The sequence below is a fragment of the Poecilia mexicana genome, unplaced genomic scaffold (assembly GCF_051168715.1).
Source record: "Poecilia mexicana isolate PSO_F unplaced genomic scaffold, ASM5116871v1 scaffold_15, whole genome shotgun sequence".
In the NCBI taxonomy this organism is placed as follows: Eukaryota; Metazoa; Chordata; class Actinopteri; order Cyprinodontiformes; family Poeciliidae; genus Poecilia; species Poecilia mexicana.
Window position 1 is genome coordinate 30,448,667 of NW_028263384.1, and position 26,333 is coordinate 30,474,999.

The following is a 26,333-nucleotide window of genomic DNA, read 5'->3' on the forward strand; positions in this document are numbered from 1 at the left end:
CTGTCCCGTCCTCTGTCCCCTCCTCTGTCCCGTCCTCTGTCCCGTCCTCTGTCCCGTCCTCTGTCCCGTCCTCTGTCCTGTCAAGGTCAGAAACACTTTATTGATCTTAAACTGCATGTTCTTTGAGAAGCATGTGGCTGCTCTGCATCGTCCTCAGTCACTCTGTCCATGTGGCTGGCACAGAGCGACCCGATCCGGAGCCTCAAAACCTGTTCCTCTGGTAATGTTTGGTTTAATATCAAACTTTATTTAATGAGTTACTCATTAAATAAAGTTTGACATTAAACCAGGATAATTGATTCTGCATGGATGAAACCTTCATGTCTGCAGACCAGGAGAAGAACCTCTGATGGTAAAACTGGATGTTTGTGGTTGTGTTGCAGGAGACATAGTGGAGGACGCAGTGAAGGGCGCTCTGGGCATCAAGGACAAAGACGAGGACAAGAAGAAGGGAGGATTTATGTCCATATTTAAAGGCAACAAAGACGACGAGGAGGAGGAGGAGAAGAAGAAGAAGAAGGATGAAGATAAAGGATTTTTCTCAAAGATCTTTCACAAAGATGATGAAGACGAGGGGTTGAAGAAGAAGAGCGGGTTCCACGGCCTTTTTACTGAAGGAGGCGGAGCCATGGGAGGAGGTGAAGAGGCCGGAGGAAACCCAGGCCAGACTGTAGCGGTGTCTGACAGAGGTACGTATGAGGAACAGGTAGCTCAGATCCATGATTATCTCCCAGTCCGTCTCCCAACACATCAGTCGGTTCTGGTGTTGAGGATCCAGACCCATGCAGACGTCCTGCATGTCTTCAGGTGTCCAACACTCTGAGGTTGTCCCTGTAGGGGACAGACCAGTCCATCAAACTGGAGATCCTCTGAAGGTCTTTGCTTCTCAGAGACCAAATCTGTATTTTAACCCTCAGTTTGCTCCAGCAGAGCCTCAAACTGCCAACCTGACGTAAACCCAGGGAACTTTAAACTCTGGCTGTTTTAAGTTCCCACAGTTCCTCTGGGAACTAAAACGTCCAGCAGAAAGTTTGGAGCTGAGGGTTTTTCTGTCGTCGTTTTAAAGGCGAATCCAGCAGGAAGCTGATGGAGATCAGAGCAGAGGTCTGATTTTAAACCACCAGATCACCAAACATCAGAACCAGGATGAGCTCTGGACCAATCAGAACCTGGTACCAGCAGTTAAATCACTGCACAGGATCTTCACTGTTGATCAGCAACAAATAGATTTAAAAGGTGATAAACTAGAGGTGTAGAAAAATCATTAATTTGTTGACATATTTCAAATTAAGTTTTTGATTTTTTTTATTTAAACATTTTCAATATGTGTTAATCTGATAATCTAATTATATTATAAACCTGCAGTTTGGCTAATCTGGACTAAACTGTTTAATTATAAGAATAAAAGTTTATTTGTGATTCATCTTGGAGGGAAACGTCGATCTGAATGTTGAAGCATAAACCAGAGCCTCAGTGTGACCAGCAGGGGGCGCCACATTAGAGCCCCAGATCATCTCAGTGAGCAAAATAAAGTAAAACATCTAGAAACCTTCAGGCTCTGTTTAATCTAGTTCTACTTCAGGGGTTCTCAACCTGCGGCTCTGGAGCCAAAAGTGGCTCCTGGACCTTCTGCATTGGCTCTTCATAACTTTAACTAAAACCAAATTACTTGTTTTCTGTAGAAACAAACTACAAATTACATGTGGAAATTTTGTCTTTTTGGATTTTTCTAAAATATCATTCCAGCTGCTATTCTATTGGCTGGTGATCACAAAGCAGCCAATCAGGAGCAGCTTTCATCTTCCTTCACACTGATTGGCTTAAACTCCCAGAAATAAAATGGTAGATTTATTTTGTTAAATTAGATCCATTTTGTGTCTACAAACTGTTTCAGTGGACACCCAGCCAGCATGCCTAGGTGGGCCCCATGTGGGGAAAAGGAGGGCAGACCATATGGGTCCCACATGGGTTTGTCCATGTAGGGCCCATGTGGGCTGTGGCCCTACATGGGCAAACCCATGTGGGGCCATCAGCCCTCCTTTCCCCCACATGGGGCCCACCTAGGCATGCTGGATATTCTTTATTAGTTTCTATTCCTGCTTGTGGAAATAACTTTTTAATTTTTCAGACCTGTTTGATGATCTGGTGGAGGTGGCAGAAGAAACGTCTAAGAACTGAACCTTCATCCCCATGAAACCATCATCACCATCACCATCGTCTTAATGGTTTTCTCCTCCTGCTGCTTTTTCTCTTCCTGAATCTCTTCCAAAAATGGAAATGTATTAAAGGAATAAAAATGTTTTAATGAATTTTATCCTGATCTTTATTTCATTTGAGCTTCTTTAACTCAATAAATATTAAACAGTCAGAAGATCTGAACTCAGGTCAGTTAAATAATTTAATACAGACATAGTAATAATAATAAACTGCTGATGGGTCATGTGACCTGCCAGCAGCAGGTCCAGTCCACACACCTGGAGGAGCCTGTAAGCTCCGCCCAACAGGGTGGTTCTTCACTGGGTCGGAACCTGAAGGTCCAGCAGAGTGAAGTCCTGACTGAGGGGGACGCTGTTCTGGTCGCACAGGAAGTGGCTCCGCACCGTGATGACCACCCACTTCCTGGGAAGAGCCAGCAGCGCCTGCAGCTTCTCCGCCGCCACCTGGACGTGTCTCACCTGAGAACCTGGAGCTGGAGGAGGGGAAAGGGCCGGGTCAAAACCGGGCCAGAACCTCACCTGAGACCTGAGCGTCTCACCTGCGCTGCGCTGTAGTCGGTCCGGAGGAGCTTGGAGGATTTTCTGCAGAGGAACCGGAGGAACCCGGACCGTCAGGTGGGGGGAGCCCCGCCCACTCACCGTCAGCACACCTGGCCTGAAACACAGAGATGATGTCATCAGGTCGGCCATGTTTCTCAGCGCCGACATTCCTGAGCATGGTGGTTAGCAGAAGCTAATACTAAAGCTAACGCATAATAATTAGCGGATGCTAATGCTAATCCTAAAACATTATTTGTGGGTGGTGATGTAAGCGGTGACATCAGCAGTGATGTCGGCGGTACCTGTAGAAGCGGCGCAGGGCGGTGAGCGGCAGGCAGGCGTAGCACGGCGTGTAGATCCCGTTGCGGTCCGTGTCCAGCTCGGCGGCGCAGCGGCCACAGCCGGTGTAGGTGATGTCACCGCTCAGTGCCGCCAGGAGGCCGGCCCGCGGCGTGGAGCCGTCCAGAACCGGCTGTGCTGGGTTCTGGGAGGGCGGAGCTTCCTGGAACTGGAAGCTGAGCACCTGGACTCTGAGCTCCACCTCACCTGCAGCAGAACGGAGAGGCTTCGTATTCAGTCAGCTCAGGGTTCTGACCCAGTTCTGGCATGGTTCCGGTTCTGACGGGCCGGGCCCGACTCACCGCTGTACTTCTGGGACAACAGCGTGTCCAAGTCCAGCTCCAGAGCCGTGCCGCTCGGCCCTGGACGGCGCCACGCCCGCAGGAAGTCCAGCGCCCGGCGGTCTGTCGGGTCCAGAGCCCGGACCGAGCTCCAGGGGGTGGAGTGCAGCTCTGTGAGGTCGGAGGTCAAACCCTCCCTTACCAGGAGAACTCTGAAGTCCCACACAGCATCTGAGGGCAGAAAAATGAACAGAACCTCCTAATCCGGTCCAGGGTTCTGACCCAGACTGGATCAGCCCAGTGCTCCCAGCTCACCTGGTTCTACATAAAGCTGGGCTTTAAGTAGGTCTGTGACCTTTGACCCCTCGTACCTTTGTGTTTGCTGAAGCGGGGCAGCCAGTCCATGGCTGCCCCCCACAGCAGCAGCGCCCTCTGCTGGCCGCCCGGCTGCTGCACCGCCAGAACCGCCTTCATCTGGACCGCCGAGCGGTTCCAAGACTCGGCCTCGTCTCTCCACTCTGACAGAAACACAAGCAGCCGCCACGGATGGACATAACATGATAATAACACAAAATAACATAATAACCTGATAACACAATAAGACGAGGATAATATTATACCATGCAACATGACTACATGGTAATGTAATAACACTATAATAACACAGCAATAACGTGATAACTGCCCAGTCATAATATTAATGCTTCTTTAAATTTCTGCTGTGATGATCTGCCACAAAGAAGTCGGATCAAAAATACAAGATTTAACAAACTTAACATAAAATACTGAAAATAGCTGAAGAGCTCCAACCAGAACACATTATTTAAGTTTCCTGTTATTTGGACAAAGTTCCTGAGATGAAGTTGGCGGCCATGTTGCTTCATGATGTTGATGTTTGTTCATCTGGCAGCACCCTACTAGGAGTCAGGAAGTCTCACTAACAGGTTTCACCTGTGAGCCTCACCTGTGTCAGGTACATTTGCTAACATGCAGCCTGCTGGCCCCACCCCCTGCCAGCGACAGGCTCACCTGAGCTGATGTGAGAGTGCGTGACTCGCAGCAGAGCGTGAACCAGCGTGTTGACCCGCAGCGACCTCAGGGTGGCGTAAGGGAGCCGGTTCAGATCCTGCTGTGGCCGGCTGGGGAGGGACACCAGCAGGGGGCGCCGCTCTCTGACGAAACCACACAGAGAACGCAGAGCACAGGCGCTAACCTGCTGGCTAACTGGGGAGAGAGAGAGGTAGACGCATCTGGGCAAAGGAGGCTGAAGACTGGCTGCTGATTGGCTGCTGACTGGCTGAAGACTGGCTGCTGATTGGCTGCTGACTGGCAGCTGCCGTACCTGGCGGTGAGGTGGAGGCGTGTCCCAGGTTCAGCAGTTTGCTGGAGAAGGTGGACTGGAGGACAGTCTCTGCTCTCCACCTGTCCTCCCTCACCTGCAGCCCTGCAGCACAAACACACACCTGAGATCAAACCAAAACCAGAACCGGCTTTTCGGGTCCAGTACCAGTGTGTGTGTGTGTATACCTGTGATGAGCAGAACCTCTCCAGGACTCACGGTCAGAACCCAGAAGGCCGCTCTCCTCCACAGCACCACCTTCATCTCGGCTCCTGATTGGTCCGTCACCACCATGGAGGCCAGAGGAACGCGGCTTCCTGCTGACGGTCCCGACCGCACCTTCGGCCAGACACGGATCAGAACACGAACAGAACACGATTAGAAAGCTTTTTAGTTTGCAGAGCTAACCACAGCTGTTAATTTTTCACCAAAACGGTGAAAATGTTCCTAACTCAGAGGAGGAACTTTTCATGTTTTCATTCCTGTTGGACACCTGGACTCACCTGGACCTCCTTCAGATGGCATGGGTGGACCACCACCACCAGGACAGAGTACCTGCGTCCCACCTGGTCGCACCTGTTCAGACGGGTGATGGACGTGGAGCTCTCTGGTGCTGCAGACGTCGACTCCTCTGAGGGTCGTGGTTTCTTGCTGCAAGGGGGCGTTGTGGGGGACGTCTGGGGATCAGACTCCTGAGAGCAGAGGACGCCGTCTGCAGTGACCTCCATGATGACCCCACCTTGCTCCGCCCTGGAGGCCGGACAGGTGTGGCTGAACAGCTCCATGGAGTCTCCAAGAGACGAGGCGGCCAGGCTGAACAGCTCCGGGGTGCTGGAGGAGCCGGACAGGGGGCTGACAGGGGGAATGGGCGGGGTTTTGTCTGGGATGGGCGGGGCTTTGTCTGGGATGGGCGGGGCTTTGTCTGGGATGGGTGCTGATTGGACGGCATGTCTTCTTCTCAGGATCAGGGCCTGGCTGAGAGTCCAGGTGCTGAGGAACTGGGTTCTGGTGGACGGAGGCTGCTGCTTTGGTTCTGGTTCTTGTTGAGCTAGAGGGAAACAGCGGTCCAGGTACTCCTGGATTGAAGCAGAACACAGATCCTCCCCAGAACCATCTGAGTCTCCCTCTGTCCTCAGAGCTCCAGCTTCAGACGCCAGTCCTTCATCTCCATCGGATCGTCCTCTAGCAGACCCTGTGGCCCGACCCAGTTCCGGTTCTGTTGCATTTTCCTTACTCTGATCCTCATTCCCAGGAACATCTGAAAGGACAGGATCATCATTCAGGATCCATTTGGGTTCGACCCCAAGAACCAGCAGCAACCAGCGGGTCGGGTCCCACAGACAGAACACAGGAAGAACTCCTGAATCCCTAAGTGGGATTAAACCCTCCTCACCTGCAGTGGGTCGGAGACGGCCCGCCCTCCAGGTGAGCTCCAGGTGTCTCCATCCTGCAGGACGCTCTTCCTCCTCCTCCATCTTAGGTGAAGGAGGAAGAGGAGGAGGAACGCCGAGGAAGATGTGGATCTTTGGCCGCTGATGCATCGTGTCCACTGAGGAGACAAACAGAACCAGAACCAGTTAGACCAGAACCGTTGGGGTCATAAGGTCAAACATGTTGGGCTGGATGCTTTTATTATGAAGGGACAGTGGTAAGAAAACCGGGCCGGGCCGGTGGAAAAGGGGCATAAAGGTCCAGTTCATACCCAGATATACAGAAAATAACAAATCAATCCAATCGCACTCAGGGAATAAGTAATATACAGTTAGATCTGAATTATAATAAACAGTCAGATTTTACTGGTCTAATGGAGAGAACTCTGGGTCAGACAGCTTCTAGAATCAGAACCGACCAGAACCAGAACCAGCCTAGAGCATTCAGTTCATGTGGAAGATCCATCCGCTGTAAATTTAGTGAAGGAGACCAAACTGGGTCAACTTTTTACTCTAACTGTTAGTTACTGGACCAATCATTTGTTCTGGTTCCTAAAAACAGCCAAAGGAGGCGAAGAAGAAGAATCTGCTGTATTTTTACAGCAGATTAAGGGTTGAATCAGCCTGTCTCATAGTTTGAGCTGGAAAAAGTCTGTTTTTCTTTCTGTGTTCTCTAATCAGTTACATTGCAGATTAATAAAGTTAAGCTAATAGTTTTAATGTTTGTCATTTCCTTAAACGTAAATACAACTTTATGGTTGCTGCTTGTTGATACTTTACAGGTTAACTGACCTGTTAAAGCCCTGATTAGATGACATATTGGGCACACAGTTCGGTTTTAACAGCCCTGTTTTTACCTGAAGGCTTCTCCAGAGCCTCGCTGGAGGAATGCGCTGCAGGGAAATATTCAGGAAATGTTTTCCATGGAGAATCTGTCTTCAGCGCAATGTGTTGTTTTTATTAAGTGGGTTGATCCTGAAGGGAGTGCCGCCCTGGGCAATAAGCCATATACCTGTCGAAACGCCCCAAAGCTGAAAAGACTGTAAACAACATAATTTAAAGACTAAATGTTGAAATTAACCATAGTCTGAAATATTATACAGCAGGGGTGTCCAAAGTCGGTCCTGGAGGCCCGGCATCCTGCATATTTTAGTTCTCTCCCTGGTTTAACGCACCTGGATCAAATGATGGCTGTTAGATGGCCTAACATTGACAAGCTGAAAAGGTTGTTACTACCAGGGAGAGAACTAAAACGTGCAGAATGCCGGGCCTTCAGGACCGACTTTGGACATACAGCATCTGGGTTTTATTATTTAATGAACATTTGTTTTGAAAGTTTTCCCGGAAGTACGTGTAGTCTAAATGCTTGCTAGTATTAAACTATTTTACGCTGCTAATAAAACTTAATTAACGGAGTCAAACTTGATTGAAACCTTCATAACAGACCGATATCTGCTCTATCTGTGTGATTAACTCACTGGTTAAGCCGTAATTATCAGTTTTCCTCGGTGTTTCTACTGTTCGTGTTGAGCTAAGCTAACGGCTAACAGCAGCAGCTCCCGCCCGGCGCGCCCTTTAAATGATCGCGTGCCAGCTTCAGTTTGTTTGGCTCGCGGCGGCTGCTGACAGGAAGGGGCGGCGGGAAGGAGGAGCCGCCGCTGCCGGGACAGACTCTCCGCTTCGGCGGCTCCATTTCCTGGACCTCCTTCCACCAGCTCACCCGCAAAATGTACCGAAACCTGGGAGAACTGTTGACCCGGGGAGCGGGCGGTCTCCTGGCCTCCGCCGCCGACTCGGCGCTGCCGACGTCCGCCTCGCTGCTGCGGTACCGCGGTTACAGCCAGGCCGCGGACCGGGGCGACGACCCGAACTTTTTCACGATGGTGGAGGGCTTCTTCGACCGTGGAGCCGCGATCGTGGAGGACAAGCTGGTGGAGGACCTGAGGACACGGGAGACCCCTGAGCAGAAGCGGAAGAGAGTCCGCGGGATCCTGCGGATCATCAAGCCGTGTAACCACGTTCTGAGCGTCTGCTTCCCGATCCGGAGGGACAGCGGCGAGTGGGAGGTGATCGAGGGCTACAGGGCTCAGCACAGCCAGCACCGGACGCCCTGCAAGGGAGGTGAGATCCGAACCGGACCGGACCGAGTCAGCATGTAGAGCAGACACTGCAGAGTCCAGCTGGTACCTGCTGCAGGAGGAGGAAGTATAAATATTAATAATAATGATGATAAACAATCCCTGCTTCTGGTTAAATTCATCCTGAAAAATTCAGATTTGTTTTAAATATGGATAGAATTATGATCTTTGTTTATTGTTATTGTTACACGTTTAATTATTTGGTCATTTTTTCAAAATATAAACAAATGAACAACACTGAAAAAAACAGTAAGGACCAGCAGAACCACTGGGTCCGGTCCAGTCTGGCCTGGTTCTGGTTCTGAATCCTGTGTATTAAAACCCAAACAGACCAATCAGAACCAGTACTTGTAGGCTGGTACCGTTCAGCCTAAAGGAACTGTGTCAGCCGGGACAGAGTCCAGAACCAGCAGGTCAAAGGTCACACAGGAGGGATGGTTCTGGTTCCAGTAGAAACCAGTTTTGGTTCTGTTTCAGGGATCCGGTACAGCACCGAGGTGTCTGTGGATGAGGTCAAAGCTCTCGCCTCCCTGATGACCTACAAGTGCGCCATCGTGGGTCGGTACCACACACACACACACACACAGACCGGACCTGAACTGGGCCTAACCAGAACCGCTTGCTGTTCCAGATGTTCCGTTCGGTGGAGCCAAAGCTGGAGTGAAGATCAACACCAAGAACTATACGGTGAGCAGGTCTGAGCAACCTGACCGGGTTCTGACAGAACCGGACCGGTACCGTTTACGTTCTGGTGTTTTTCAGTCAGAGATGTTACAGACCGGCTCTGAAGGAGAAACGGAGTCTGGGTCGGTTCTGGACCAGAAACAGAACTGGGCTTTGATTATTAATTAATTTGTAATCAGGATCAATTTAATGAAGTTAAACTGAGTTTATCGTTTATCCAGAGTTTTTACTGAGCAGATTTCAATGTATTAAACTTGACTAAATATTAAAGAAAGTGACCCGAATCCTGTTTGTTACTGAAATGACAAAACAAACTGAAAATTTTAAATTAGAGCCGAAACAGAAACAAACAAAAAGAGGAAAACATTTTCTACAAAACAAACGGCTGCCTCCAGCGAGAGGCGGGTCACCTGGACGGGTCACCAGTCCATCGCAGGGCAACATGTTTCTGGACTGGGAGGAACCCGGAGAACTGGACAGAACCAGCATGAACATGGAGAAAGACCCGGGCCGGGAATCGAACCTTCTGCTGCAACAGTACCACCCACTGCACCACGGTGCAGCCCCCATTACTATGATGATGATGAAGCGTGTCGTTGGGTTAGAGGGGGAAACAGAACCGACCTGGAGGTTCTGAACTGGTTCTGGACTCCAACTCAGTGGTACCGGCTGTAGTCGGATGGAGAATCTTCCTCCAGAACCAGAACAGAACTGGGCCGCCCACAAGCTAAACAAAGGCGTGTCTGGATCAGGGCGGGTCAGAACCGGTTCCACTGTGGAGACGCTGAATAAACCCATTGGACCGGTTCAGTGGATCAGATGCACAGCAGGGGGCGCTGCAGCAGAGCAGAGCTGAAAGAACCAGTCAGATATTAAAATCGATGATCGATTGGAACTTAGAAACTCTGAAGCTGAAAGAACGAAAAATGAACCCAAAACTGAACAACAAACATTTTACATTTAATTTAAAAACATTTTTAGTTTTTGTTTCATATTCTGGAAATAATCTATTAATCACCTTTTGTTCCACTTAATCAATAATTCATCCTTGGAGCAAATGTTCACAGGAATGATGTTATTGCATTTAAGGCAATAAACATTTTTATTCTTGAGAAAAGGAATTTAATTATCAAATAAAAATCTGCAGAATGAGCCAATTTTTTATTCGCTTAATTGATTTAATCGTTACTAAATAAATGAACTAACAGGATGTCTTAATCAGTATTCTGGACGGGTTAATCTGGACCAGAACCATTCAGAACCTTCCTCTGGTCCAATCTCTGTTTCCAGGACAGTGAGCTGGAGAAAATCACCAGGCGGTTCACCATCGAGCTCGCCAAGAAGGGATTCATCGGTGAGGAAACCAACTTCCTATTCATAAGCCCCGCCCACCTCACAGACAGGGTCTGTAATTCTGTCGGACCCGGCTGGTTCTAACCCTCCGTGTGGTTCTGCAGGGCCCGGTATCGACGTTCCGGCTCCGGACATGAGCACCGGGGAGCGGGAGATGTCATGGATCGCTGATACCTTCGCCACGACCATGGGACACTACGTGAGTCTGGGCCGGAACCAACTGACCCGACCCTGGTTCTGACCCGACCCTGATTCTGACCTGTCTACCCCTCCTCAGGACATTAACGCCCACGCCTGTGTGACGGGGAAGCCCATCAGCCAGGGCGGGATCCACGGCCGGATCTCTGCGACAGGCCGCGGCGTTTTCCACGGCATCGAGAACTTCATCAACGACGCGTCCTTCATGAACCGGGTCGGGCTGGCGCCGGGCTTCCAGGACAAGACCTTCATCATCCAGGTACGGCCGGCACCGCCCGGCCAGGTGGGGTCCGGCGTCTCCGCTCTGAGCCAATCAGCTGCTCCTCTGCTCGCAGGGCTTCGGGAACGTGGGCCTCCACACCATGCGCTACCTGCACCGCTTCGGCGCCAGGTGTGTGGGCGTGGCCGAGATGGACGGCAGCATCTGGAATCCGCACGGCATCGACCCCAAGCAGCTGGAGGACTACAAGTTGGTGGGTGGGCGCCCCCCGCAGGCCGCGCTCTGGTCCAGAACCGCGCCCTAACGCTGCTCCCTGTCTCCAGGCCAACGGGACCATCGTGGGGTTCCCGGACTCGACGCCGTACGAAGGCAGCCTGCTGGAGGCCGACTGCGACATCCTGATCCCCGCTGCCAGCGAGAAGCAGCTGACGCAGCGCAACGCGCACCGCGTCAAGGCCAAGGTACCGGGAGAACCGGGCCACAGGTCGACTGGATTCTGGTCCAACTGGTTCTGACTCTGTAGCTGTCAGGTTTCCTGTTTTCAAATGAAATGACCATTTTTTTACCGATCTTTCCCATAAATCTCCTGTATTAAAACAAATTTAAAAAAATAAACAAATCCTGTTTGTAAAGTTACACTGTAAAAAATGAACAGCAATATTTGGGTTTATTTAGCAGGACGTGGAGAAACACGTGGGAGTTAATTTACAAAGTCATGTTGTCACAATGTTAGTCACACATTCATAAATGAGTTCATGACTAAATATTTAGTTATGAAGCTAAATATTCAGCTTCATAACTAAATATTTCTCTTTCCAGTTTAACGTTTATTTTGCCGATCAGATCATCTGTTCTGGTTTTAAAACGACCCGGCTGCGTTTGGACCGCGCCTGGTTCTGGTTAGTCAGTGGTTCACTGGAGGTTCTGTTGGAGTTCTGATAAACCCGTCTGACGCTGGATGTCAGCTGTTCTTCTGGGTTGGATCCAAAAGTTTCTCTGGGTTTAAAAACTTGACAAGTATACTCTCTGGTTCTGACCCGGTTTCTCTCTGGTTCTGACAGATCATTGCAGAGGGAGCCAATGGGCCGACCACGCCTGAGGCGGACCGGATCTTCCTGGAGAGGAACATGCTGGTGATCCCGGTCAGTGGGGGGTCTGGTTCTGTTCTGGTTTTTGGTTCTGGTTCTGGTCTGAGCTGCGGTGTCGTACCCAGGACATGTACCTGAACGCGGGGGGCGTCACCGTGTCGTACTTTGAGTGGCTGAAGAACCTGAACCACGTGAGCTACGGCCGGCTCACCTTCAAGTACGAGAGGGATTCGAACTACCACCTGCTGAGTCAGCGCCGCACTCTTCATCATCACCATCATCATCATCATGGTGGTTCTGGTTCTGACTGACCCGTTTCTCCTCAGTGTCCGTCCAGGAGAGTCTGGAGAGGAAGTTTGGAAAACTGAACGGCTCCATTCCAGTTGTTCCCACCTCGGAGTTCCAGGACCGGATCTCCGTAAGTATTCACACCCCGCAGAAAGTATTCACACCCCGCAGAAAGTATTCACACCCCGCAGAAAGTGTGTGTCAAATCTAAACACACACACCAGCAGTCGTTGGTTCACATCAGCATTCCCTCGGTCAGGAGCACTGAACGTTTCAGGTCTCAGCAGCGCCACACAGAGGAACCTGCTGGTACAGCAGAAAGTCCCGCCCACACACAGGAACACCTTTACCACAGCCAATCAGAGGGGAGTCCCGCCTCTGATTGGCCGAGACCTGGACACTGAACCTCAAGGAGAAACGAACATCTTCCTCGTCCTCCTCTTCCTCGGTGCTGACCTGTCCCGTTCTGCTGCAGGGAGCGTCTGAGAAGGACATCGTCCACTCGGGCCTGGCCTACACCATGGAGCGCTCTGCCAGGGTAACACACACACACACACACACACAATATGAGCAGCTGCATCATTTGAGTCGCAGTGCCCTCTGGTGGATGGAGCTTTTATTCTGAAAATCTTGTTTCCTGCAGCAAATCATGCAGACGACCAGCCGGTACCAGCTGGGTCTGGACCTGCGGACGGCGGCGTACGTCAACGCCATCGAGAAGATCTTCAAGGTTTACAGCGACTCTGGGCTCATCTTCACATAAGGTTCCGGTTCTGGTTCCGGTTCTGGTTCCAGACGCTACCCGCCTCCCTTGGTGCTCCTGCTGCTTCCTCGCTCCTCTTCCTCACAGCCCACCGGACCGCAGAGCCGCCACTCACTGAGGCCTTCAGATGGATCAGAACCATGTGGACCGGGCCAGATCAGGGAACGCCTTGACTCCAACTCCGAGTTGTTCTGATGGACCGAACCAGGAAGTTCCTTCCAAAATAAAAGCCCTCTGGCAGAATAAAAGTTCTGCTGCAGTCAGATGGACTGGGTCAGAACCACTGACTGGTTCTACTTGACCTCCACATGGTTCTGGTCACATGTTTACATACACCTTGTTTACGTTTCTGTTACTTTAATCAACCCGGTTAATGGTTCTGGTCGGGGTCTTGGCTCCTCCAGATGGTTCTCTCTTCTCCGATTTAAATTCTGCTGCTTAGATTCAACAAACCGACCTAAAACTCTCAGGCCCTGTTCTGGTCCCAATATCAAATCCAAAACCTCCTGAACCTTTCCAGTAGAGGACAGAACCCGACCAGAACCGGATTCCCATCTGTCTGATCATGAATGTGTTTTGACCAAAGATCGCCCTAAAAGCTGCTGCTTTTTTCTACATGTTTACAACAAAATATTTAAAAATTTAACATAAAACTAGATTTTATTTTCAAAAATCATCTGAAAACAGATTTATTTTTGTTTTGTAGAAAGAATCAACTTTGCCAAAGTGACTTTGCACATTTTCCAGGGCTGGCCCAAGCCTTTTTGGGGCCCTGAGCAGATCTTCTCTAGAGGCCCCAGACCAACATGTCAGCACCCGATATGTCATCATTTCTAGGCTACACGGAGCGTTTAGCATCATTATTATTATGGATGTTGATTTTTAACCTCTAAAAATCAACATCCTAATTAGCATTTTGAAAAGACGAGTGGTGCTTAATGGTGGCAAATTAATAAGCAATATGCAAACAATGTTTATGAAATAACTGAACTTCTGTTCATTACTTCTATATTTTATGTTTTAGTCAGATTTGTGTTATTGAAGACATTTAATTTGATAGTAAACAACCCAAACAAATGAAATTTTTAAGATTTACAATGAATGTAAGCTGGTAAAGATCAGTTGATCCAACTGAACTCGTTCATATTTAGATGTTTTTTTCTCAGAAACGCAGTAATGACACAATCTGCTGTTAATCTGTAAAATTATTCATCTATAAAATTCTCCCTCAGGTTCAGTTCCTCTGTGGACGGAAAGTCTTTTTATTTTTCTGATCCTGATCTTAAGTTCCGTTCATTTCTTCTGTTTCTGAACTTTCAGTTTCTCTGTAAGAATCTATGCAAACGCAGGTGGCTCCCCCTGTCGGCGCCTTGTGAAAGCTTGGGGCAATTTGTTTATGCTGCATGAAAAATTATTTTTCTGATCTGTCTCCTTTAACTCAAGCTGCTCTTCTGTATTCAGGGGTTGGTTTAGCTTTTTGTGAGAACAGGAAGTTAAATAAAGCACAAACCACTTCTGGTTGTTTTCTCTCATTTTGTTACATCACTGTAGCCTTTGAAAGTCTGGAACATGTTCAAACTGAAGCCATCAGGATTATTCTCAGAATAAAATAAGGTTTAAGTGCATCAATTTTGTTTATTCGTTTTAATTAAAATCTTTGGAGCACTGTCTTTAAATGTGAAGTTTATTTTTAATTACTGCATAAAAGTATAAAAATCTATTTGTTTTCCACTAATTTACCATAAATCCTTTTTATGATGCTTATTTTGATCGTTTTCTCCACTTGTTCTTTCATCGGGGGGCGGGACTTAAGCTCGTGTTCCCACCAATCAGCTGGCCGTGTTCCCGCCGTGGCTCCGGAATTCCCCTGCAGGTTCGGGGATTTCCGACTCCACTGACAGCCTGAGGTCACCATGACAACGGGTCTGAGCTGCGTCAAGCCGAAGCAAAAGAGAGGGACAAGCATTTCCGATCCCGTTTGTTGCTTCAAAATAAAACCAGTAAAAGTGGCCTAACTTCAGGAAATTACTTTACTGTTTGAGTCCCTGAAGGACAGCGGTGTCCAGAACGAGTCCTGCAGGTCCTCTGTAGTCCATGTGTCTCCGGTCCAACTCAGCAGAACCAACAGGTCGGTTCTTCAACAGAACTCTGGAGAACCGGAGGCCTGGCGGAGGAGCAAACCCCTCCCCGGGAACCACTGCAGGAGGTGGGACAGTGTCCCTGGAGGACAGCAGTGGAACACCAGCTGTCCTCCACCTGCTACTCAAATGAGCAACAGACAAAACGCAGCGCAGAAAGAAAAACACATCGCAGGTTTGATTTTGAAAATCCCGAACCGGAAGTCCCCCATTCTCCTCGTGCGCCAGTTTGACACTTCTGGGTTCAGTTCGGGAGTTTTTGCGAACTGAATCGGACAGTCAGATCGAAGGAAGAAACCAGGTAAAAACTCACATTTTTACTGCTAAACGGTTCCAACGGAACCAACTTGGTTCTAACTGGGCCAAAACAGTCCGGACGGGTTTAAATTGGAGTCTAAATCTAAGCTAAAACGAGGCTAGACTCAAAAATCCGTTGAATCTACCTTCAAAGTCCGGTAATTATTCGAACCGAAGCTGAACTCGAAGTATCACTGGTTCGGATGAAAGAATCCCGGTTCTACGGGCGCCGAATCCGTTTAAATGGGGTCAGCTAATGTTTACTGGTTTAAGCTGGGTTTCAGTAATCCTGGTTCTGTTCTTAGGAGGTTCTGGGAAAATGACGAAATCACATCGATTATTGATCGATTTTAATTTTACATGGCTTCTGATTTGATGTCTGTGATTGTTCTTACGTAAAATAATTTAAAAATAATTCAGATTTTTATCATAAATATCCTGATGTTTCCCGGATGTTTTTATTGTGGAATCCTTTTATTTTGAAATCTGGGAGTAAAAGGAAGTCCTGAACCAGCAGAAGGTTCTCCATGACCCGGTTGAGCTGTAGAACCTGCCTGGTCTTTGGACTGGTGGTTCTGGTTCTGATTAGTTCTGGCTCCAGGCTGGACCAGGAGGTTCTAGAGGTTCTGGACCTGCTGAGCAGTTGATGGTCCTATCGGGTCGAGAGGAGGAGATCCTGGGCCGGCGCTGATCCGATCTCCTGACTCTCATCATGTCTGTTTGTGTTCTGCAGGAAAAACCCGGCAGGAGGAAGATCCAGTCCTCCTCTTCCTCACCTCCAGACATGGCCGGAGCGCTCAGGTACATCTTCATCACACCTACCCGGGTCAGAACCTCCAGAACCCCCTGGGTTCTGCTGGTCCTGCAGCGATGGACTGAGCATGCTCAGTAGAGCCCCTTGTGACCAACCAGAGGTCAGCATCATGACCAGAACCTTCCTGGATCTCCAGAAACGGGTCTCCAGAGATCGCGGCGTGCTGCAGAGGCGTTGCCACGGTGACGGGTTTCACAGAAACCGTCAGTAAAATCTCCCGCCGTGGATTCCTGCCGACTTCCCCTTCAGGTTTCTGTCCTCACGCTGCGCTCTGATTGGCTGGCGCCACGCTGGGGGCCGTCCCTGCGCCGGGGGGAAGAGGGGGGTAACCGGGCCTTGGGTCGGTTCTGACTCACAGGCAGCCGGGTTTTTCTCTGAGAGACAGGAAGTCAAAAACCACCAGACAGGAAGTAGACAAACACAGAACATCGGGTCTGCTTCTGACTGCTGGAGGTTCTGGTTCTGGTTCTGGCTGCTGGTTGGTGTCTCCTCTTCCTCACTGTGTTCATTCATCAACATCAGGCCTGGAGGTTCTGAAGATGTCAGAGTGTCTCTCGTCCTGGTTCTGGTTCTCATAATGGTTCTGGCTCTTCCTGATTGGTGCCGACCTCTCTGGTTGCCATAGCAGCAGTGTGACATCATCAGCAGGCTGGAAGCCCCGCCCCTTTCTGCTCTGGGATTCTGGGGGTTTTCCTGAAGTCTGCTTCCAGGAAGTGACTGAAACAGGCGGGGGAGGGGGGAGCTTCTGTTTGTTAGCTTTTATTTGGATCTGAGGCGGTTCTGCCGGGCCGACCCAGAACACACGCACACTCACTCACACACACACACACTCACACTCACTCGTGTCTTACTGTGTTTCTGCTGCAGGATGACTGAACCTCAGTTCGTGAACTACGGAGACGACAACATGGTGAGTTCCTGTCTGACATCAGGAGGTTCTGATGAGGATCTGATGGTTCTGATCCGATGTCTTTTCCTCTGCAGCAGTTACCAAACTTCCTCTCCTATGACTTCATTCCTTCGATGGAGATCAAGACGGAGCCATACATACCTGAGACAGGTGAGCTGCTCTGGCTTTAGCCCCACCCACTAAATCTCCTGCAGGCCCAGCAGACCAGAACAGAACCAACTGGACCGGGTCAGTGGAGTCATGGTGTTCCACAGGGAGGACTCCCCAGAACCCTTCAGATCCCTCTTTCTCTGGTACCAGACCCACTGGCTGCTGGTACCATATCTGCTCTCTGGTTCTGGTTCTATGTAGCAAGTCATTCTGGGTCAGAACCACGGCCTCAGCAGCCAGCATACTTTTCTAGAACCCTTCTCTAATACCTGGAACCCGCCGGTCCAAACCGTCCCAGAACCCATACCAGAACCCCCAGTGGTCCAGTGGCCGACCCGGCACCAGGCAGTCCAGAACCTTCCAGAGAAGCTTCAGGGAAACTGTCAGTCAGTCAGCAAGCGGTTCTGACCCGGTTCTGTTCTGTGTTGCAGCTCACGGTCCGTACATCCAGATCATCGAGGAACCCAAACAGGTGAGTCCGACCCACAACGAGCAGAACCTGCTGGTTCTGGTTCTGTCTGAACTCAGACCTCTGGTCCGGTTCCAGGACTTTTTACAGCCTTCAGTCCACCAGAATAATTCTTACCTGGTTAATCAGAACCTCTGTAATGATCACCAGAAACGGGAAGAAGAACCTCCGGGTTGTTTGACCTTTGACCCCTGAGGCTACGTTTAGCAGCTCTTACTTTTACGACTCAACGACAAATTTTCATTTAAATTTCTGAAACAGAATCCGAATGTTTGAAGCTCGAGGTTTACGATAAATTCATTAAATCGTTAAAATACAAACTGTTTCTAATGCTGAAGATAATTAATTACATTTATATTTAGCTATTTCATTTAATTATTGTACGGTTCCTGTTCCTGCAGTGTCGCCATGACATGATTTGAGCTGTCAAACCAGAAACATGGATGGGCGGGGCTAATGTGGATCTGTTTTTATTTTAATGATTTATTTACATGTTTAATAAATTTATTGTCCACTGATTAATTTAGACATAAACATATTTCATTGTACATTTAATTAATGATGTATTGATGTATTTCTTTAATAAACTTTGTCCCTTTTGGCCCTCCATACAGAAGCTTTCTGGAAATATAATGTTAATAAACTCATTACAGGTTTAAAATATTTTCTTAAAACATTTATATTTTGCCTTTTAAGTTGTTTTGTTATATTTTTAGTTATGTTATTTAGGATTTAGTTATGTTTTTATATGTTGAATTTTGTCCCTACTTGCCTTCCATACCTCTGGCTGTGTTTCTGGCGTTCCTCATGGCTGTTCAGCCCACACCTGTTTCTGTGTTTCAGTCATGATGCTGATGACGTCATTATTTCTCTCTGAGCTCTTTGGACATCGTGACCATCTAGAATAAAGAGTTCGCAGATTATTTTTAGTTTTAGACACAAACATTCAGTTTATTTATCTGACAAAATATTATTTAGACTATGAAATCACAGAAAGCGGATTAAAATAATGAGAAACATGGCCGCCTGGAGAGGGATTGTTATCTAAAACTACAGAGCAGGAAGTCATCAGATCTGTTCGTGTTTCCAGGATGTTTATGTTCAGATTTAATAAAATGTGTAAAATAAATTTTAAAGTTCTGCTGTTAGAACCTCAGAGTGAAGCTGGAAAACTCTGGGAACAGAAAACCGTTCAGGTGGGAATTCCAGAAAAACAGGTGATTCCCCCTCGGCCGTTAGCGTGTCACTTCCATTTACTGACAGGAAGTGATGCAGGTCACATGACAGCCTGCAGCACATGCTCAGTGGGGTTTGGTTGGGGCTGGTTCTGGTTTGGACCTGGTTCTGCTCTGACCCAGTTCTGGTTCTGCCACTGCAGAGGGGGTTCCGGTTCCGTTACGAGTGCGAGGGCCCGTCCCATGGTGGGTTGCCGGGGGCGTCCAGCGAGAAGAACCGGCGGACTTACCCGACCGTGAAGGTGAGCAGCCAATCAGAACCAGCCTGCGCTCCGATCCAGTTCTGGTTCCGGTTCTGTTGACGCCGGCGACGTTCTGGTCCGCAGATCAACAACTACGTGGGCCATGCCCGGGTGGAGGTCCAGCTGGTGACCCACACCGACCCGGCCCGGGTCCACGCTCACAGCCTGGTGGGACGCCACTGCAACGAGAACGGGACCTGCAGCCTGGACATCGGACCCAACGACCTGACCGCCTCGTCAGTACCAGAACCCAAACAGAACCACAACCTGCTAATAAGCGCTCACAACTGCAGTGATGATGTCACTTCCTGCAGATTCAGCAATCTGGGAATCCTCCATGTGACCAAGAAGGGCGTGGTCGAGGTTCTGACCCGACGGCTCCGAGACGAGAGGCGGAGACAGAAAGGAACTCACTGTCCGCTCACAGGTACACTCACCTGGACACACACACACCTGGACACACGCTCACCTGGACACACACACACACCTGGACACACACACACACACCTGGACAGTCCCCAGGCTGACCTGAGGTCCTGGTCCCGGCCTGTCAGGATGTCCCCGTTGTTTCTGACGTCCCTCTGTCCCCTGTGTCCCTGCAGATGGTGAGGAGTCGTCCATCTTGAAGGAGGCCAAGGAGCTGGGGAAGGTCATGGACCTGAACATTGTCCGTCTCCGCTTCACCGCCTTCCTGCAGGACAGCAATGGCGGCTTCACCAGGGCGCTCAAACCTGTGGTGTCCAATCCCATCTACGACAGCAGTGAGCCTCAAACACACACACACTCACACGGCGCCCCCTGCTGGCCACACGCTGACCTGTTTCCCCTGCAGAGTCTCCCAACGCGTCCAACCTGAAGATCTCGCGCATGGACAAGACGTGCGGATCGGTGCTGGGAGGAGATGAGATCTTCCTGCTGTGTGACAAAGTCCAGAAAGGTGAGGGACACTTTGTCCTCGGGTTGTTGGTCGACCAATGACCCGTCTCTCTGAGTCTCACCTGTCTGTCTCCTCAGACGACATCGAGATCCGTTTCTATGAGGAAGACGAGGACGGATGCTGGGAGGCCTTCGGGGACTTCTCTCCAACCGACGTCCACAAGCAGGTTGGAACCAGAGCTACGGAGCTACCGGGGGCTCAAAACACATTTCTGAAACTGGAAAACACTAAAAAAATATATATTAAATATTTGAAATTTTAAAAATTATGCATCTGACAAAAAGACTGAAACTGAAAAATTATTTAGAAACACAAAAAAATTGAACCTGAAGAAAAATTTAACAAAACAAATTTCAATTTGAAAAAAATTAATCTGATAAATATATTGGAAATAAAAAATTATATTGAAATAAAAAGGACCTGAAAAATTATTTGTAAACAAAAAAAATTTTCAAACTGAAAAATAAGTTTTAAGCAGTGAGAAATAGATATTTTTTTAAAACTTAACCTTAAAAAATTATCTTATTTTTAGTTTTCAGTTTTATAAAGTTTAATTTTTAAGCAGGTTTTTGGCCCCAGCGGAGCTCCGTACAGAATGAAGAGCTGATCGGTGTCACATGATCTCTGATCATTTCCTGGAAACAGACGCCTTCACTTCCTCCTCTATGCTGACAGAACTAGTCCCTTATTCTGAAAAGACTCTGTGAGCTTTACTTTGAAAGTCTTAGTTGAATCCTTTTCCTGTTTCTGCTGAGCTTCAGCAGAACCTCAGAAATAATCTGGTCTTTTTATTTTTCAAATGTAGCATCAGGCATTTTTATTGTTTTTTATATATGCCGTATGTTTGTCCTTCACTTGATCTTTGCATTGGCTCAACTTTATACCAAACTGACCTTCAGCTGCATAAAACAGATGGTTTTATGGGTAAACATCTCTAGTCACATGACAGACTGATAATTAATTATTAGAACATGTTAATGTTCACCCAACCCTGAACCTGATGTGACTTTGACTGAGTCCACACGTCACAGAGGCGCAGGGCGCTGGGATGGACCTTAAAGTCAGATCAGAACCTGTAAAGGTCAGAGGTCAAACCAGCAAGGTGACGCGCGTCACTTCCTGTCTGCAGTACGCCATCGTGTTCAAGACGCCGCCGTACCACAGCGCCGAGATCGACCGGCCCGTCACCGTCTTCCTGCAGCTGCGCCGCAAGAAGGCTGGCGACAGCAGCGACCCCAAGCAGTTCACCTACGTCCCGCAGGTCCAAGGTGAGTCCTCCCTGGTTACCATGGAGACCAAGCTCCGCCCACAGCGCGGCTTCCATGACGCCTGCTGTGTTTCAGACAAAGAGGAAGTCTTGAGGAAGAAGCAGAAGCCGCTGCCGCACTACGACTCCTGGAGAGGAGGGCGAGGGCGCGACGGAGGGCCCGGCGCCGGCGGCTTCGGATCAGGACCGGGAGGACCCGGAGGACCAGGTGGGGCCCAGAGAGATGGATCAGAACCAGAACCAGAGTCAGAACACTTCAGGATTAATTTAATTTTCAGAGTGGGACAAACTCAGAACCGTTTGAGAGTTGAATGCTTGGACCCGGTTCTGTTCTGGTTCTGGTGTCTCTAATGGCTCGTGTCTCTCCAGGTTTCCAGTTCTCCCAGATGAACGGAGGACCAGGAGGCGGAGCTTTCTTCACCGGAGCCTTCACAGGCTTCACCTCAGGGGGAGGAGCCCAGATGTCAGGCTCCGCCCCTCTGTCGTCAGGCTCCGCCCCTCTGCCGTCAGGCTCCGCCCCTCTGACGTCAGGGTCCACCCCTCTGACGTCAGGCTCCACCCCCCAGCAGGGTGAGGGCCAGCCAGGCTCCGCTGTGCAGCAGCAGCTGCTTCGGATCGGTGAGTGTGCGGCACCAGAATGTGGCTGGTTCTGGTTCTGTTCCATGGTTCTGGTTCTGACCCGGTCCGTGTCTCCCAGCCGCCTCCCTCAGCAGCCGGGTGTCGCAGAGCGCCCGGCAGACGGCCGCCGCCCTGCTGCAGTACTGCAGCACCGGAGACGCCCGCGTCCTGCTGGTGCTGCAGAGACACCTGTGTGGCATCCAGGACGCCAACGGAGACACGTGAGTCCCACCACACCTGAACCGGTTCTGGTCCGGACAGACCGGTCTAACTGGCAGTGTCCCACCAGGCCGCTGCACCTGGCCATCATCCACCAGCAGACGGCCGTCATCCAGCAGCTGATCCAGACGCTGCTGAGCAGCCAGCAGCACGCCGTGCTCAACACCTGCAACCACCTGCAGCAGGTAGCTTGCTACACTAGGCTAGCCTGCTACACTAAGCTAGGCTAGCTATGCTAGACTAAGCTAGGACACCTATGTTATGCTAGGATAGCTAGACTACACTTTGTATTCTGGCCACATTAACTACACTAGCTACATTCTGCTACCTATGCTAATCTAGCTATGCTAGCTACACAAGTTATGCCAGTGCTGGTGGTCAGCTGACATCCTGACTCCACCCACTCCTCAGACGCCGCTCCACCTGGCGGTCATCACACGGCAGCTGAAGGTAGTGGAGGTGCTGCTGCGGGCGGGGGCTGACCCCACCCTGGTGGACAAAGATGGCCGCAGCCCGCTTCACCTGGCTGCGCTGGCCGGAGACACTGCCACGCTGCGCCTCCTGCTGGCCCACCTGGGAGAACGCCACACACACCTGGTGAACACTCCGGACTACCACGGTGAGGGACGGAGCCTGCGCTGAACCTGATGCGTCGGCGAGGTGCTGAGCTGTAGCTGTGTGTCCACAGGTCTGCAGCCGCTTCACCTGGCCATCAGGAGGGACGGCGAGCGCTGCCTGCGCCTGCTGGTAGAGGGCGGAGCCAAGATCAATGCTGCCGAGCTGAAGAGCGGTAACACGCCGCTGCACCTGGCAGTCAGAGAGAACCTGTTCAAAGTGGCCTGCACGCTCATCACAGAGGTAAGCAGCCAACAGGAAGGGGCGGGGCTCGTTTCCACCTGGGCTACACCTGCTAACGCCGCACCTGCTCTGCAGCTGAAGGCCGACGTCAACACCTGCACCTTCGGAGGAAACACACCGCTGCACCTGGCAGCCAGTCTGGGGTTCCCCACACTCTGCTCCATGCTGATCGCTGCAGGTGAGGGAGGACCAGGTTCACCTGGAGGACCAGGTTCACCTGGAGGACCAGGTTCACCTGTCCAGCTGCACCAGGTGACCTGTGAGCATCTCTCCTGCTTTCAGGTGCCGATAAGACCATGGAGAACGACGAGCCGCTGTACTTCAGTTCGTCAGACGAGGAGGCGGAAGCGGACGAACCAATCGGCAGCCGGAAGAGGCGGGCCAGAGGCCACACCCCCCTGGACCTGGCCACCTGTCAGAAGGTAAGAGCTGTAGCACCGGCGGCGGGGCAGGGCTGTGGGCGTGTCTCACCTGCCGCTGTCCCTTCAGGTGAGGAACCTGCTGGCTTCCAGGCGGAGCCCGAAGCCCAGTCGCCACGCCGACAAGAAGATCCGGACTGGCAGCGAAGGTTGGTGCCCCCACCTGTGCAGGTAGCCTGTGTCATGTGACCCCGCCTAACGTTTGGCTGCTGCAGATGGCGAGCGGTCGGGATTGGACGAGGAGACGCTGAGCCGGTTGGTGGCGGTGCTGAGCGTCGGCGACGTTCCCTGGGTGAAGCTGGCCGAGAAGCTGGGCATGATGACGCTGACGCACCTGTACGAGGACAGCGCCACGCCCTGCCAGCACCTGCTACAGCACTACAAGGTACCCGACCTGGTTCTGACCCGGTTCTGACTGACCCGGTTCTGACCCGTTCACCATCTGTGTGTCTCTGTGCTGCAGCTGGGTGGAGGTCCGGTTGAAGGCCTGGTGGAGGCGCTGCAGGCTCTTGGTCTGACAGAGGGAGTCCGGCTGCTGAGGAACACGGAGCTGCGAGACGACAAGCACAGCTCAGGTAGGTCTGACGGGTCAGAACCCAAACAGAACCAGAACCAAATGGCCCAGAATGATGTGTCCAGGCACTGACCTCCATCCTGTTGAGACCCAGACTGGTTCCACTAAGGAGCGACCAGCTGCAGGGTTAGCATGGTAGAGTTAGCATGGGTCAGGTTAGCTGCGGGAGGTCTATATCCCATCATTATGGGATGTAGACTCAAACTACAGCGCTGACTGTGCTAACATTAGTGCTACAAGCATTAGCATATTAGTTAGACTGTTTTGTGCTAGAATGCTTAAAATGCAGTAAAAGTCAATAAAACTTGGTTTATCTCAGTGAAACATTTATACCAATTGTTTTTAAGCTTTTCTTTCTGTAAATTCTGATTATTTTCTGCTTCCAGTCAATAAAAACATCAGAATTTCACAACAGATCAATCAAAACAATATATATTAAAAAAAAAACTTTGATTAAAATAGGTATAAAACCTGCTGAAAGGTTGTGGTAACACTTTATTTGAAGGGGGCTGAATAAGACTGACATGACACTGTCATAAACATGTCATAACTCCTGTCATGAACATGAATAAGCCTTCATGAATATTTATGACTGTTGTCATAAAGCGTCATTCAGTAAATTATGACACTTTTAATACAAAGCTGACATTATTCAAAATGTCTTTGTTATGACAACTTGACATTAACCAGGAAATCATTACTGATATAAATTTGTTATAAAAGTATTACTGATTGCACTTTAAAAATTAGGTATCTTTATGTTATTAAAGGTAAAGTTTAAACAGTAATGATTTCCTGGTTAATGTCAAGTTGTCATAACAAAGACATTTTGAATAATGTCAGCTTTGTATTAAAAGTGTCATAATTTACTGAATGACGCTTTATGACAACAGTCATAAATATTCATGAAGGCTTATTCATGTTCATGACAGGTGTTATGTCATGTTTATGACAGTGTCATGTCAGTCTTATTCAACCCCCTTCAAATAAAGTGTTACCGAGGTTGTTTTTTAATTTCATCACATTTATTAGATATGCCAGCATGAGTGTTAGCATTAGCATGCTTTGAGAATTAATTATTTCCATTTTCAGAACCAATAAAGACTGCAGCAGCGTCCAGCAGAGGTTCAAAACTTTAAACAGTAAATAAGTGGAAATAAATTCTAGTTGTTAAAATGAACCAGAACCAGGTTTCTGAAACAGGAAGTGATATCATTTTTAAAACCTGAGTCCTGAGGAGGCAGGGGGAAAAATGAATCTGATCTGAGAAATGTTCCTTACTTCCTGGTCTTTGTCCAATCAGACGCCACGGTGGACAGCGGCTTCAGCAGCCAGCCAATGGAGGAGCAGCAGGAGGAGGCGATGACCAATGAATGAGTAGCAGCGGCGTCATGTGACCTCTGAGGAAGGATCAGCTGATGAAGATGAGTGTTCTGCTGCAGCAGCAAGACAGGCTGCAAAACGGACAGAAACGCTGCAAAACGGATCAACACTCCCTTCATCATCATCTTCATCCTGAGCTGGTTCTGCAGAAACTGGAACTTTGACTCTTATTTATATTTTAATGTCCTTCGGTTTCATTCGTCTTCATATGAAACAACTGAGACTAAAACTGGAATTTCCTGGTTTCTGTGGGGTGTTTGAATGCATCGCTGCACCTTGTTGACTCACCTGTCAGGTGTAGAAGACCAATGATGCCAAAATCATGTTTAATGTAAAAACTGATAAAATGTTTCCTTTGAAAATAAATGATGTTAAACTGTGGAGATTTAAAGGGACGGCACATCTTTCAGGTTGGTAGGTGGGGAAGCCGAGACCTGCAGGAGGCGCTGTGGCTGGACATGGACAGGCGTGTCCAGCTGTGCAACCATCAGAACCTCCTGGAGGGAAACGGGTTCTGGAAACATCAGAACTTCCTGTCCAGAGGACAGAAACGCTGATCAGAGCTCCCCCTACTGGCTGTCTCATAATTACACCAATCCTTTACTACAGGAGACAGACAACTGGAACAGAAAACAGCTGACCTTTGACCTCTGACGCTGTTCATCAAGAGGCGTTTGAGGTAATCTGGTCATTTTTCTGACCTGGCTGAAGTTTATTATTCCTAAACTGGAATAATAAAAATAGTAAATTGGTTTTAGACTAGCTGATAATCAGATTGCTAATCCCATTTAGCCAGCAGAGTGTGCTTCGCTGTTGAATAGAAGATCTCTGCAGGTAAATCTCACATCAGCAAAAAAATCCAAAATTTCTCCTGTTTCCAAAACAAATAAAAATATTAAGAATTTTTAATGTTCAAATTTAATTTT

General features: G+C 49.3%; 4 protein-coding genes across 6 annotated transcripts in view; 3 read left to right on the forward strand and 1 right to left on the reverse strand.

Moving 5' to 3' along the window:
* Positions 1 to 2,309, forward strand: part of LOC148155410 (uncharacterized) — a 3,180-nt gene extending 871 nt beyond the window's left edge. The window contains exons 1-3 of one of the 2 annotated variants that reach the window (XM_088013358.1): positions 66 to 220; positions 384 to 689; positions 2,129 to 2,309. In XM_088013358.1, the coding sequence (XP_087869484.1) occupies positions 169 to 220; positions 384 to 689; positions 2,129 to 2,178 (408 nt within the window). In that variant the 5' untranslated portion in view covers positions 66 to 168 and the 3' untranslated portion in view covers positions 2,179 to 2,309. Of the gene's footprint in view, positions 1 to 65; positions 221 to 383; positions 690 to 2,128 lie in introns of those variants that run through there. The other variant, XM_088013359.1, reaches the window with a different exon arrangement.
* Positions 2,300 to 7,725, reverse strand: shld2 (shieldin complex subunit 2). The gene is made up of 12 exons (XM_088013356.1): positions 7,624 to 7,725; positions 7,003 to 7,185; positions 6,109 to 6,264; positions 5,219 to 5,973; positions 4,904 to 5,054; positions 4,719 to 4,820; positions 4,406 to 4,600; positions 3,748 to 3,894; positions 3,398 to 3,607; positions 3,059 to 3,302; positions 2,756 to 2,871; positions 2,300 to 2,689 (listed from the first exon to the last, which is right to left on the reverse strand). The coding sequence occupies exons 3-12, from the start codon at positions 6,254 to 6,256 to the stop codon at positions 2,514 to 2,516; spliced, it is 2,244 nt and encodes a 747-aa protein (XP_087869482.1). The 5' UTR covers positions 6,257 to 6,264; positions 7,003 to 7,185; positions 7,624 to 7,725; the 3' UTR covers positions 2,300 to 2,513.
* Positions 7,726 to 7,762: 37 nt separating this feature from the next.
* On the forward strand, positions 7,763 to 14,502 carry LOC106903851 (glutamate dehydrogenase, mitochondrial-like). Its single transcript, XM_014967864.2, has 13 exons — positions 7,763 to 8,266; positions 8,761 to 8,841; positions 8,915 to 8,970; positions 10,258 to 10,321; positions 10,425 to 10,519; positions 10,598 to 10,777; positions 10,854 to 10,991; positions 11,062 to 11,199; positions 11,800 to 11,880; positions 11,952 to 12,075; positions 12,153 to 12,244; positions 12,590 to 12,652; positions 12,758 to 14,502. The coding sequence occupies exons 1-13, from the start codon at positions 7,873 to 7,875 to the stop codon at positions 12,875 to 12,877; spliced, it is 1,626 nt and encodes a 541-aa protein (XP_014823350.1). The 5' UTR covers positions 7,763 to 7,872; the 3' UTR covers positions 12,878 to 14,502.
* A 709-nt stretch (positions 14,503 to 15,211) lies between these two features.
* Positions 15,212 to 25,788, forward strand: nfkb2 (nuclear factor of kappa light polypeptide gene enhancer in B-cells 2 (p49/p100)). 2 transcript variants are annotated; one of them, XM_014967860.2, is made up of 24 exons: positions 15,212 to 15,316; positions 16,046 to 16,113; positions 16,994 to 17,036; positions 17,111 to 17,186; positions 17,618 to 17,658; positions 19,034 to 19,132; positions 19,217 to 19,368; positions 19,447 to 19,559; positions 19,735 to 19,893; positions 19,965 to 20,069; positions 20,147 to 20,235; positions 21,199 to 21,337; positions 21,413 to 21,544; positions 21,706 to 21,954; positions 22,034 to 22,175; positions 22,244 to 22,358; positions 22,585 to 22,792; positions 22,862 to 23,031; positions 23,107 to 23,209; positions 23,314 to 23,453; positions 23,521 to 23,599; positions 23,666 to 23,835; positions 23,914 to 24,025; positions 25,328 to 25,788. In XM_014967860.2, exons 2-24 carry the CDS (start codon positions 16,097 to 16,099, stop codon positions 25,399 to 25,401), a joined length of 2,727 nt encoding a protein of 908 aa, XP_014823346.2. In that variant the 5' UTR covers positions 15,212 to 15,316; positions 16,046 to 16,096; the 3' UTR covers positions 25,402 to 25,788. The 2 variants fall into 2 exon arrangements, with proteins under 2 accessions (XP_014823346.2, XP_014823347.2); XM_014967861.2 differs by having other exon boundaries at positions 17,114 to 17,186.
* Positions 25,789 to 26,333: the final 545 nt, after the last annotated feature.